Source organism: Podarcis liolepis (assembly GCF_965112155.1).
Source record: "Podarcis liolepis genome assembly, chromosome: 3".
Classification (NCBI taxonomy): domain Eukaryota; kingdom Metazoa; phylum Chordata; class Lepidosauria; order Squamata; family Lacertidae; genus Podarcis; species Podarcis liolepis.
The window spans coordinates 106,846,186-106,859,974 of NC_139557.1; the positions used below are offsets into that span (position 1 = coordinate 106,846,186).

At 44.3% G+C, this 13,789-nt stretch overlaps 1 protein-coding gene and 1 pseudogene across 14 annotated transcripts in view; both read left to right on the top strand.

Moving 5' to 3' along the window:
• LOC310702799 (uncharacterized protein) overlaps window positions 1-13,789 on the top strand; it is a 328,820-nt gene that overhangs the window by 169,060 nt on the left and 145,971 nt on the right. For all 13 annotated transcript variants that reach the window (XR_014523607.1, XR_014523608.1, XR_014523609.1 and 10 more), the window contains one exon: window positions 3,080-3,210. Coding sequence is in view for 9 of the 13 variants with exons in the window: in XM_083494955.1 (XP_083351081.1) it covers window positions 3,080-3,210 (131 nt within the window). In the remaining 4 variants the exon portion in view is untranslated. The remainder of the gene's footprint in view (window positions 1-3,079; window positions 3,211-13,789) is intronic.
• Window positions 7,662-8,039, top strand: LOC310702316 (reactive oxygen species modulator 1-like; annotated as a pseudogene). The gene has a single exon. The product of its transcript is annotated as a reactive oxygen species modulator 1-like (transcript).

Consider the following 13,789-nt stretch of genomic DNA (forward strand, 5'->3'; position numbering starts at 1 on the left):
AAATGTTACGGGCATGTGTGGAAAAGGAGTTTTAAAAGGCTTACTTTTTCCATAGTTAAGCCCATTGTTATCCTCCAAATTGTAATCTTATCATGTATACAAGCTGTTCCATATAAATAGACCCATGTATATTTTCAGTAGTTTCAGCTGAAACCCGTTAAGAGCAGATGTGCATATGGTTGCCTGGCAAGGATCCCTCTAAAATGTATTTTTCCGTTAGCAAAGTCCCCCCCCCCCTCGAAACCATCCCCTTCCCTTCTCTGTCCTAGGGAGGGCTGGCAGGGAGGAGAGAAGAAAGGAGGAAAGTGGTTTCGTTCATGATTAGAACAAATCTCAAAATGTTTTTGAAGCTGGCTTGGTTTGTGACGTTTATTTATGGGCCTTTGTGAACTTGATGTGCTGAGCAAAAGGTGCCTAGAAATTTGTTAGCCCAGGGGACATCCTTTTCCAACATCTCTGCTTCATATTGCTTTCTCAGACTGGGATTCTCAGGCATGATAGAGGTGTCTAAGGTTATTCACGTTGTGAATTAGGTGGCCAGAGATAAGTTTTCCTTCCCCCGTAACAGTGGAACCTGGGGCCATCCAATGGAGATGAATGTTAGAAGATTCGAAACAGGCAAAAGAAAGTACTTCTTCTGTTCAGTGCATGATTAAACTGCTGAATTCGCTTTTGCCAGGCCTATGTGCGCATCAGTGGCTCAAAATGCAGCTAGGCCGTTCTTTCCCTCAATTCAGATTTAAGTTGGTTTGGGGTAAAGCATGCCAAACACAGCATTTCATAAGAAACAACAGTATTGATATAGGTTGCATTTAACGCTGTGTGTACACTGCTTCCTAAACCAGTGGTATATGCACACACCCTCTGTGTAAGTGTGGTGAAACCTTGGTTCTTGAACTTAATCCGTTCCAGAAGTCTGTTCGACTCCCAAAACAGTTCAAAAACCAAGGTGAGGTTTCCAATTGGCTGCAGGAGCTTCCTGCACTCAAGCAGAAGCCGCGCTAGACGTTCAGTTTCCGAAAACCGAAACACACACTTCCAGATTTTCGGCGTTTGGGAGCCGATTTGTTCGTCACCTAAGCCGTTCAGGAACCAAGGTTTGACTGTATTTGCACTCAGGTGCCAGTAAGATTTGAAGCTGCTCACCAAACTCTCCAGGGATAAAGCTGCCCTTGCGGCAGGCAAAGCTTATCATTGTTTCTGAGTTACAAGCCAAAAATCAACAGATGCAGCCTCCCCCCCCCCCCGTTGCATCTCCAAGTTGGGAAAAGCTTGCCCATCATCCTGCAGACATAGGTGCTCTAGCAGTGGGGGCTGGAGGAAGGTAGCAATAGGTGCCACGGATGATATCAGCATCGAAAAAGAAATGGTGGAAGTACCCTTTCCTTATGTCCTTGGTCATTTCCCATGCTGCAACAGGAAAAAGCTATAAGCAGACCTTTTGAGGTGAGCTCTCCATCACACCTGTAAGTGTTGTGGATGGGCAGGAAAACAGCTAAGCCCTCTTGCACCAGACAGGTTTGGTGTGCAGGGATATTCACCGGATCCCCTTAATAACTGCTGTGTGAGCACACCTGTTAGTATGCCTGCCCTCACAAGTAGAGATAAACAAAGGAACCTGCTGTGGGTCAGACCATTTTCCCAGCTGCCTACTCAGACTAGCAGTGGATGACCAGGGTCTCTGGCAGAGAGCCTTTCCTCATCACCTGCTAGCTGCCTGGCTGGCTTATTTATTTACTTATTTACTTACTTACTTACGGAAAAGTAATAATAATAAATAAATTATTAAAAAGTGTGCAACCCACCCCCGGGAACATTCTATTGTAACTATCCAACCTCCCAAAATTTCAACACTTCTTATGATGGTTTGACCCCTTTCCGTTTTAACAGCACAAATTCCACAAACACCTTCCATATCTCCTCAGAATCATTTCTCCTGCACATTCCCCGTCATACCTTAATAGCACATGTTAATTTATCATTAATAGCCAAATCCCACACCTCATTATGCCATGCTTCCATTTTATATTCTACTTGCCCCTTCCACTTCCTAGCTATCATAATTCATGCAACTGTCAATAAATTTGTGAGCAAGTCCTTCATAGCCTGCGAACCTTCCACCCCATCATAAATTGATAATTATGCTACCTTTTACTGTATTTTTGGTTTTTATGGAAGCCGCCCAGAGTGGCTGGGGACACCCAGCCAGATGGGTGGGGTATAAATAATAAATTATTATTATTATTATTATTATTATTATTATTATTATTATTATTACCTCTGGAATTTCGGTCAGCTTTAACCCAGTGATTTCTGTTATCTCCTGAAACACTGTTTGCCTAAAAAATTGTACATATTTACACCTCCACCACATGTGAATGTAAGTCCCGTACCCGATTCTTTTAATCTGGAGATACCAAGGTCTGATCCTGCAATCTTCTGCATAAAATGCATGTGCTCAGATTCTGAGCTCTGGCCTCCTCCACTAATCATAATGATTCGTAGTTCTGCCCTCAGGGGCTTCTCGACGGACTCAACCTAAAAATGTAAAATGTAGATGTGAAAAGAGGTGTTTGGAAATCTAAGTATCATACTGTGATTGGTTATGGTTCACTCTTGAGCGTACACCATATAGATCTAATTTATTTAAAATATTTTAGACCCATTTTCATAGCTAAACCGTGTCTGAAGCACTATAACGAGAAAGAAGACAAATTAGTACAAAATTTCAAAATGTGGTTTGTCATGTTTTTGTTATGTATTTTTGTGTTTTTTATATTGCAATTTTATGTTGTGAACTGCCCTGAGATCTACGGATGTACAATTCAAATTGTAATTAATAATAATAATAATAATAATAATAATAATAATAATACCTGGGCATTACACTGAGTTTGTTGTTATTTAATGCCTGAACTGGCCCTTAGCCAGCTATTGAGTTTTGTCTTGTTTGATGCCCTGATTATGAACCCAGAGTCGTGGGTACTTAATCAACGTGGTTCAGATTAATGAAGTTTGAATCTGCAAGCCAATGCTTTGCTCGCCACATTTAATTATTTTTCCCTTTTCTGGTTTTCAGGTCTTCCTGATGATGCACACAGGTCCCGTTGCCTTGTCTTGCATCATGCAATGTCTCCAAACCACATGCTTTCACCCAGAACAAGCGGTTCTCTCCTCACTGCCTGGGAAACAGCAGCTATTTCAAAAGAGGTACTTCTGCATGGCTAAAAATATCACGAAGTGCAGGAGGGTGCATATTAGTGCAGTAACGTCATGGGGGGGGGCACGAAATGGAGTTGCTTTTCCTCGTTTGGAAAAAAGCAACAACCCACACACACACACAGATGGCATGTCAATCAACAATGAACCTGGGCTAATTGCTCCCAAGGAAATGGCTGATCTTGTTACTAATGGTACAGTTTCAGCTGTGTGCTAATATAATAGAATGAGGTCACAGCACATTATCAGGGCTACGTCCTTGAACAGTTGGTACCGGGAGACCTTGCATCAACTCACGTAAAAATTTGGGAGCGGGAGCTGTGTTTTTGGAAGTTACAGAACTGTCATTTCATGAGTCAGTTGGCAGTAGTTGCTTTCTTTCTTTTTTAAGAAGCCTCTAGTCATTTAGTCTTCTGTTTTGCTGATTTAAATGGTGCTTATTGGTAAGTGCTTGGCAGTAAGTGAGTGAAGACTATAAGGTGGTGCTTGGCTAAACAGGAGTTTGTACAGCAGAAACGGGGAGTCTGTGGCTCTCTGGTTGTTGATGGACTACAGCTCCCATCATTCCTTACCATTGGCTGTTCTGTGCTGGAAATGATGGGAGTTGAAGTCCAACATCTGGAGGAGCACAGTCCCCCCCACCTCCTAGTTGTATACAGTAAGTGGCTAGGATAGTGGTGTCTTGTGGATAGCCAAGAACAGTTTCCACAATTTGTTGCCTCTGCATTTTTCCAAACATTATCTTGTTCATAGGGATGGAATCTCAAGGTTTTGAAAGATTTGTTTTGGCAGCCTATGGACTTCTGAGCCCAGTTTAAGGTGCTGGTGGTTATCTTTTTAAAGTCTTAGATGGCTTGGCACCAAAATACCTGAAGACCTATGCCTTCAGGAAAGGCCTTGTTCCAAGTACCCTCTCTAGTAGAGGTATGCTGTGCCTTCTGCAAAAGAGAGATCCTTTTCAGTGTTGGCCCCCTGACTTTGTAACACCCTCTATAAGGGATGCACACCTGGTTGTCAACATTACAGGGGGTTTTCAGCACTGGGTGAAGAACTTCCTGCTTTTAGCTTTTTGGGTTCATATTTTCGGTTGTATTTCATTACGTTCATTCGTTGGTTTTTACATTGTATTTCTGTGTTGTGCTAATTTTACCTGCACGCTTGTACACTGCTAAGAAATGTGGCACAAATAAGTAAACAAGCGAGCAAACAAAGGTGATAGGCCCAAGAATATGTGACTTGTTTTACCCTCAGTGCCTTTTAATTGCCTTATGGAACAACATGGGTGTAGCCATGGGGGGGGGCACGCTTCATGGGGGGGCAGAACCTCAGTTAGTTAAGTGTTTTTATTGATTTACTTGATTGGGGGGGCAGCTCCCTCCTGCTCCCCCCTTGGCTTTGGGAATACAGTCGTAACTTGGTTTTTGAACGCCTTGTGACTCAAACGTTTTGGCTCCCGAATGCCGCAAACCGCAAAAGTAAGCGTTCCGGTTTGCGAACTTTTTTGGAAGCCGAGCATCTGATGTGGCTTTTGGGGCTTCCAATTGCGTGCAGGAAGTTCCTGCAGCCAATGGGAAGCCGTGCCTTGGTTTTCAAACATTTTCAGAAGTTGAACAGACTTCTGGAACGGATTCCATTCAAGAAACAAGGTACAACTGTACTCTTCCCCGCTCCTTTTGAGGCATTTATATGAGAACAGTGAGCATAGTACAGCGGTCATGGTGTGGAAGGTGAGTCCACCAGTGGCCTCATGAAACAGAGAAAGCAGGTAGTGCATGCAGAGCTGATTCACAGTTTTCTCACCAGCAGGATTTTGCTGACTCAATCAAGAGTCTCCCCCCCTTTTCCCCAGTTGCTGGAACTAGAGAACATAAAGCCCAGTTGTCTGCATGTACGACATGAGCTCATGTGTGTCACTTCTCTGCTTTTTCTAAGATGCATTGACATGAAAGAAATTAATGTACCCTTTCATGTTTAGAAGAGAAGCTCTGTGCATTCTAATAGGCACTTGCTTATTTTAAGATTGCAGCTTCCTGGCCAAAGGCAAATGCGTGCTACACATGCTTAAAAGTGCTTGGTTCCGTTTGGCAAAGTGGCACTTTGTATATGCTCAGATACATCTAGTTTGAGGTGTCAGAATTTTTGCTATCTGGAGGTTGGAACCCTACCTTCCCTCTGAGAGAGCAGGAACATTGGCGTCCCCCTCTGCCTATGTTAGATCTCAAAGCCAGAATGATGGTGGATATTCCATTTCCTGCTTTCCTGGGGAGAAGGATATCTAGAGACTCAAAAGGATTCCTTAAGAATGGCAATTCTAACAAGCCACACTAAAAGTGTTTTACAAAGGCACCGCCCAAATTTTCCAAAATAGGGTCCAGAATTTACCAGGGACAGGAACCAGACTGTTGGGAATCTCTCCCATAAATGGAGACCGCTGGAGTCTTGGAGTTGCCCAGAGACCAAATACACCTGTAGCATTGGTCCTTCGACGAATGGTCTAGGGTGTGATTTGTTCCATTAAATGGCATTTCTTTGTAGAGCAGATTGATATCAGGAATATAGGATCAGACTCTAGAAGAGATGAATAACTCAGCTCTTCTTTATGATAACATCCTTTCCTTCCCCCTCACCACACACCCAGCCTGCAGTCTTCTCAGATCTTGAAGAGTAAAGAGATTTTTTTGCGAAGCTGATACGGAAAGAACATGTGAAGAAGAAAAATGTTTTGTTTATTCTTTTAAAAAAGAGAGAGAGAAACCTCAATCTGGTGTGTGTTGTTTCTGAAATTCCAAGGTTTTTAAAAGGTGGTGGTTTGGGGTTTTACAAACGTTGTCCTCATATGAGTTTATTCATATGATAAATAAGATGTTCATACGAACAATAAATAAGATGTTCATACAAACAGTGATATTCTTTCCTAGCACAACAGGAGAACAGAGAATTGCCAGGCCAGAGGCTAACAGTGGAATGGCTTTCCCTGTATGGAACATCCATACAGATGCAAATCCCTGCTCAGTTTTCCCACTCCCTGGGTATACTTTGGTCCAGATATCTATTGCTCTGCTTAACCTGGTTTGACACTCGTTACAAAAATTAATGAAGTACAGTGGTACCTTGGGTTACATACGCTTCAGGTTGCATACTGTCAGATTGCATTCCAGGTCCCAGCTCACAGAGGACCACGCTAGCCGGCAGTACTGTACAAAAGTCTTTATTGAGTTACAGTTTCCATTTCAAAGCCGCAGCGCGCAGTTCTACGTCTTAGAAGCTAGACCGGCGAAGCTCCGTCTGAGTCTCCGCCCCCTGTACACCAACTTAATACTCTCGCCTTGCTCCACCTCTTCCTTCTTTCCTTTCTCCTCTGGGTCCCTCTACCCCCCGTGGTCTCTTCCTTCCTGGACTCTTCTGACGCTGACCCCCCCGACTCTTCTCCCTCTTTGCGGCGGGCTTTAGGACCTGGCTCTCTATCCGGGCTGCTTACTGTGCCGCCTTCCTGTGCATTTGAACTTGGCGCGCACGCGCAGCCTTCAACCTTCCTCTTGACCGTTTCCTCGCTCCCCGATGGAGGTGTGGCCAATCCTGACTCCTGTCCTCCCTCTTGCGGAGAGCCGCCCGATCCCGATACCTGGGACTCCTCCCCCCTGCTGCGCTCTGGTGGGGACGCTGGTCCCGATTTCCAACTGCTGCTCTCTGAACCCCCTCTGGTCCCTTCTTCCTGGGGTGTTCCCCTAGGCGCCCCCCTTGCTCTGACCACTGGCGCCCCTTTCTGAGAATCTTCCGACTCACTGGAAAGATTCGGAGATCTCGGTCCGCTGTCGTCGCTCATATTACCTTCGGATTCCTCCCCCTCGCTCTCTGTTTCCTCCCTTTCCTGTGCCTCTGCTCCTGAACCCCTGACACATACGCTTCAGGTTACAGACTCCGCTAACCCAGAAATATTACCTTGGGTTAAGAACTTTGCTTCAGGGTGAGAACAGAAATCGTGCTCTGGTGGCGTGGCAGCAGCGGGAGGCCCCATTAGCTAAAGTGGTGCTTCAGGTTAAGAACAGTTTCAGGTTAAGAACGGACCTCTGGAACAAATTAAGTACTTAACCTGAGGTACAAGCATCCGCCACTTACGCATGATTGATTCACCTGCGCTCACGTATATGCGCGGCGCCAGGAAATCAATCAATTCAAACCTGGAAAGGGCAAGAGAGAGCTGGAAATTCCTCATGGCTTGTGAGGAGACCCTCTCCAGAGCCTGAAGAAGTCAGTGAGCCAAAGTCTAGAAACAAATGTTTAAAAGGCTTTGTAAAAAAAAACCACAAAAAAAAACTTATGGGCTCCAAAATGGCGCACAGGAACTCTCGCTGATGTTGCTGTGATACCCTGCTCAATAACTTTTGGGAGAGTTGCATCAGGCAACTCACCACCTTTTAAAATGCAAAACAGTTGGGGAAACTTGGGTTTAACGAAGCACAGAGTGGTCAAGATGCCTGTGACAGTGGGACCATATGGCCAATCCCAACCTACCGTAGTTGCTTTGACAGAGTGAAAATGGGCTTCATTATAGGCTTTGCTGTTGGTATGGCAGCAGGTGCACTGTTCGACACATTTTCTTGTCTCAGGTTTGGCATGAGAAGGCGATGACTGTTGGGTGGTGTTGGCAAAACCATGTTGCAGAGTGGTGGAACTTTTGGGACATTTGTGGCAATTGGCATGGGAATCCGCTGTTAATGTTACTTTTCTATCACGAAGACCAGTGCCCCTGCAAGTTGGAAGTTCTGCTATGTAGTAGAATAAAAATCTCTGCACCAAGATTGAATAATCCATCAAAATAAGTTTCGGCCTTTATTGCTGTAGCAAGAGTTTGTAAATCTTTTTCTCCATAACAAAAGTGGCAAAGGCAGTGGAGATTTAGAAGCAATGGAATCTCTGTATACAATGGATCTCCATGGATGTGATCTCAAATAATGATCAATTATAGGAATCATTAAAAAAATGCAAAACAGTTTGAGGCTCAGGTATCTGAAGGACCTCTTTTTCCTGCACGAATCTGCACATGAATTAAGATCGTCACCTTTTTTCTGCTTGTGCAAACAAAGACCCACCACCACCATCTTGGGAAGTGAGATAGACAGGGCCTTGTAGATTGTGGCTCCCTGACTTTTGAATGCTCTGCCCAGGTGAGGCCTGTCTGGGGCCAATTCTGATGTCATTTCCCTACCAGGCAATGACTTCCCTTCCCTTTCAGATCTTTTAGTCTCCTGCTTTATTTTTATGCTGAGAGACTTCGGGCTGTTCTGCTGGTTTCAATAATCTTTATTGGTTTTCATCATTTGCTGCTGCTCCCCCCCCCATCCTGTTCTCCTTAAACGCTGCTTTTAAGAAGAAAATCCTTGGCATGAGGTGCCAAACCATGGCAGCAAACAGCAAATACTCCTGTTGTCTGCTCATGCCATATCCTCCCTTAGAAGCAATTTATATATTGAGGGATATAGGATGCAATGCAGACTGTGTGGACTGTACGAGTTCAAAGTGTGGGGCACGGGGGGGTGGCAGCGGTCACACATGTGCCTGTTATCCCAGAGGAGAAGCATCCTCAGCTTGAAAAGCTAGCACATCGCATAGGGAAGTCCTAGCCTAGACTTCCTAGCCTAGACCTTTTGCTTGGACTACTGCAATGTGCTCTATGTGGGGCTACCTTTGAAGGTGACCCGGAAACTACAACTAATCCAGAATGCGGCAGCTAGACTGGTGACTGGGAGTGGCCGCCAAGACCACATAACACTGGTTTTGAAAGACCAACATTGGCTCCCAGTACGTTTCCGAGCACAATTCAAAGTGTTGGTGCTGACCTTTAAAGCCCTGAACGGCCTCGGTCCAGTATACCTGAAGGAGTGTCTCCACCCCCATCATTCTGCCCGGACACTGAGGTCCAGCGCCGAGGGCCTTCTGGCGGTTCTCTCACTGCGAGAAGTGAGGTTACAGGGAACCAGGCAGAGGGCCTTCTCTGTAGTGGCACCTGCCCTGTGGAACGCCCTCCCACAAGATGTCAAAGAGAAAAACAACTACCAGACTTTTAGATGGCATCTGAAGGCAGCCCTGTTTAGGGAAGCTTTTAATGTTTAATAAACTATTGTATTTTAATATTCTGTTGGAAGCCGCCCAGAGTGGCTGGGGAAACCCAGCTAGATGGGCAGGGTATAAATAATAATATATTATTATTATTATTTTATTCCAATATCTCCTCCTCTGTTTTGAGGTCCTACCTAATACACGCACTCACGCTTTAACAACTGTGTGGGCTGCCTTCCTTCCTCCGCAGCTGAGCCTTCTTCACCGTCACCTACTGTGTGGAGGCGAGCTACCAGACAGGGTGTGTTTCCTTTCAGGAGTTTTTTTGGCACTGGTTCCAGTTCAGCTTTGCTAACAGAAGCTCAGGCACAGCTAATGGGACACCTGTTAGAAGCTGCTAGGAATATAGATGCACAATTACAGCCACACCTTCACAAGCCAAGCTAGACACTTTGGGCATTTTGATTTTTTTTAATAATGCTTTTATTTCGTTTCTCCGGCCGGCAGGAACCGTTATCCTTTCGGGAAGAAAGAACCCCCCCCCCCGACAGTAGTGAATCTATTAATAACAGGAATGCAGGGAGCAGCAGCATGCGATACTGAAAAGGCATGCTCAAAGAGCTTCAATGTCATGTAGATCAACCCAGTGCATTTCTAGAAAGACCTAAGTCTCAGTTCATTCAGTCAGGCTCATCCAGACTCAGTATGTTTTCCGAGCAAAATTCAAAGTGTTGGTGTTGACCTTTAAAGCCCTAAACGGCCTCGGTCCTTGTATACCTGAAGGAGCTTCTCCACCCCCATTGTTCAGCCCGGACACTGAGGTCCAGCTCCGAGGGCCTTCTAGTGGTTCCTGCATTGTGAAAGGTGAGGTTACAGGAAACCAGGCAGATCTCTTGAGCATTTTTTTTTAAATCCACCAGGTGTTTTTTAGTTCTCTGGTTCTTCTTTGAACCTCAGCCTTAGCTTGGCATTGGTTTTTATTATTATTATTATTATTATTATTATTATTATTATTATTATTATTGGCACAGTTTCTATCTCTTTGCCAGATCTGAAAGGCCTTCCTTTTCTTGTCAATAATGCATTCAATCTCACTATCATTCTCATCAAACCAGCCCTGGTGTTTCTTGGTTTGTTATTCAATAGTTTGTTCACAGGGTGCCATAATGGATGTTTTTAGCTTGGTTCAGTGTTCCTCAATGTTATCAGGGAACTCTGAAAACCAGTGGCGTAGCGTGGGTTGTCAGCACCCGGGGCAAGGCAAGTAATTTGCGCCCCCTAACCCGTGGATTTGCGCCCCCTTACCCGTGCATTTGCGCCCCCTAACCCGTGCATTTGCGCCCCCTAACCCGTGCATTTGCGCCCCCTAACCCTAACCCCCAGATGTTGCGCCCGGTGCGGCCGGCCCCCCCTGCACCCCCCACGCTACGCCCCTGCTGAAATCAGATGGTCCTTAAGAGTTGTTTGGAAGCAATCCTGCTTAATAGACTCTTGAAGGGCTTGAGTGTTCATTTTGTGCCTTGGTTTCCTTCCTTGAAGCCAGTGTTGAGGTATAATCTTGACAGCCATCGTGGAACATATTAATCGGTGGTCTGTCCAGCAGTCGTTGGCATTCGTCATAGCTCTGGTAAAGAGGCGATTTTCAGCTCAGACAAATACGTAGTCTAAGGGTGCCTCCACAATGTTTTAAATTTATTTTTTTGTCGAAAGACAGTGTTAGTAATAACAAGGTTGTGTGCTGCACATATAGTCAAAAGAAAGATTCCATTCTGGTTGCTGTTGCCAATTCCTTCTTTCCTAATTGTCCTAGGCCACAGATTGAAATTTTGCCCAACTCTTCCGTTAAAATCACCCAGGTGGATAATTTTATTTTCCATAGGCATCTCTTGATAGGTTGGCATCCAGTAAGATGGGCCGCATCATCATTATTATTATTATTATCATTATTATTATTATTATCATTATTATTATTATTATCATTATTATTATTATTATCATTATTATTATTATTATCATTATTATTATTATGCCAAGCTTTCCAGGCACAGGTCTGTACTTTCCATGTCTTTCCCTAAGCAGCTTTCTTTCTTTCTTTCTTTCTTTCTTTCTTTCTTTCTTTCTGTGGTAAACAGCGGGTTTTCCCTGGGAAAATGGTGGGACAAAAACGTCCTCCTTGGACACAGGCCTTCAAATGTGCCTGCTAAGTGTGGTGCGAAAGGAAGTCTGGGTGAGCCCTTACTCTCAGTGAAGGGAAGAAAGGATTACAGCACAATCCCAAACCCGTTTACTTGAAGGAAGGTCCACTGATTTCACTGGGAGAACGGGTATGTACACACACAGCAGGAAAGTGTGTTTTCTGCCTTCCAGAGACGCAGTTTTTTTGAAAGAAGAGAAGCAATAAAAATGCAATTTAAAATCAGTATGTAGATTTAATGCGGACATGCTGTGAACCACCTGAATGAAGCTTGAGGACCACTGGTGGTCCACAGACCACCATTTTTTTTGGGGGGGGGGGAACCCTGTAGTAGATGATGTGCCTCAAAGCTAGCAAATTTGCCATAGGGAAGCTAAGCTGTGTGGTGAACATAGTGTCTAGTTCAGCACTGAGATTCTAAGTGGCAGACCTGAGGCATTATACATGAAATGTATAAACTGAAGCACATTGGCTGCTTTGCAGGTGCACAGCTATTTTATTTATTTATTTCATTTATATTCCGCCCTCCCACCCAATTTTAAGGAAGTATTTTAAGGAAGTATTGAAATTGAGAGGATCAGTGAAAACACACACTGGCAGATTGTATGACTCAGGACGGTCCAAAACCTGTGGATGCAGGATGCACTTGTAAAATGGAGCATCATTACTGTACTGGAACTGCAAGAGCGGAAAATGATGCTCACTCGCATAAAACTGGATGTGAGCAATGCCATGGATGTGAACAAACCAGGCAGAAGTGCGCTAGCTCGCGGTGCGGACTTGGTGCGAGTGAAGAGCCTTTTGGCCCAAGCATCTGTATTCCACCACCAGAGTGGTTCCTTTGTACGCCACTGACAGGTTGGGTAGTGCAGCCCTTTCCTGATTTATGACCAGGAACTGGGCAGATTCAGACCTCAAAGTGCAAAAGTGCTTTGAATCCATCTTTGCAGGCACACACCCAGTGGTGAGTTATTGCCAAGCATATCACAGCTGCATCTCTACATCTGGAGTAGTGCAACTCTGGCTGCTCACACACTCGCGTGTGTGTGTGTATCTTACATATGTATGTGTGCATTACGCATACACATTGACAAAATAATTACTCCCAACTCTTCACTCAGCACTTCATTACTCATCTAGTAAAACAGCTTCCCAGTGTCGTGTTGCCACAGTCCTGGGCAGTTATAGTACGGGTTGCAGCGCCTGCCAAATTGTATATCAGCCAGAATTTCCTTGACAGTTCATTAAGAGTAATTCTTGTTTTCTGGAGCCACAACTCAGGTTTATGTGTCTCCTTTTGGACCAAAATAAAATAAAACTCGACTGCCTGTAACCACACTTAACAGTTTGTTTTGTGTCAATAATGTAACTGTAGATCTCTAAAAATATAAATTGTGAACCATCCGCCAACAAGGAAGAGAGAGAGGAATGTGTTTTTGCTTCTTAGGACCTGACAGCCGCAGAGTCACACGAGTCCTTTGTTAACATTTATGTGTAGTCAGCAGTGCGCTGTTTGGGGTTTTCTTATGTAATGTCTCCTCCTCCTGCGTGGACTTCTGTTGTAACTGCTACCCCAAATTTACAAGAAGGCAGAGTGGGGCATGGAAGGAAGAACCACTTTCTGGATGTCCTGATATTCCAGAATTGCAAGGGTTTGGACTGAAATTGCACTTTTGGGTTTAAGTGGAATGCAAGATTGCATTGTTAATTGAGTGTTTTAACTCTTATGGCATCACGATGCTAATGGACAGCAAAAGAAGTATACATTTTGCAAAATAAAATCTCCACGGATTCTGCAAAAGCTGACAGGTATATCACAGCATCAAAGAAAAAAGAATCACACGTGTTCCATTATTATCCATAAGCTGGTTCCTGGATTCAGTCTCTTTATCATACGCTACTAGGACTAGAAAATGGTATGGAGGCTGAACTATGCAAATAAGAGGTGGGGCAATGCAAACTTCAGGTTCTATGGGGCAATAATTGCTCTATAACGTATGTGGTGGCATCTCTTGAAGGCTTGAGGCATGAGTGTTTCTAAGCATTACTCATCGTAGGTGGATTGAAATTAATGGACCTAAATTAGTCCTGTTCATTCATTTCAGTGGGTCTACTCTCAGCAGGATTAGCACAGATAGTACTACCCGTAGTCTTTTCCTTAACCCTTCTGAAAGACATTATCTTACACCACGATCTTTTGATCTGCACCATGGTAGAAGCTTGATGAGTCTTGTCTATTTGTTGTACTGTTGACTAGAGGTTATGGACAATCCAACAGTACACAATTATGAGAGATAAAAAAACACAGCTGTAATGGTA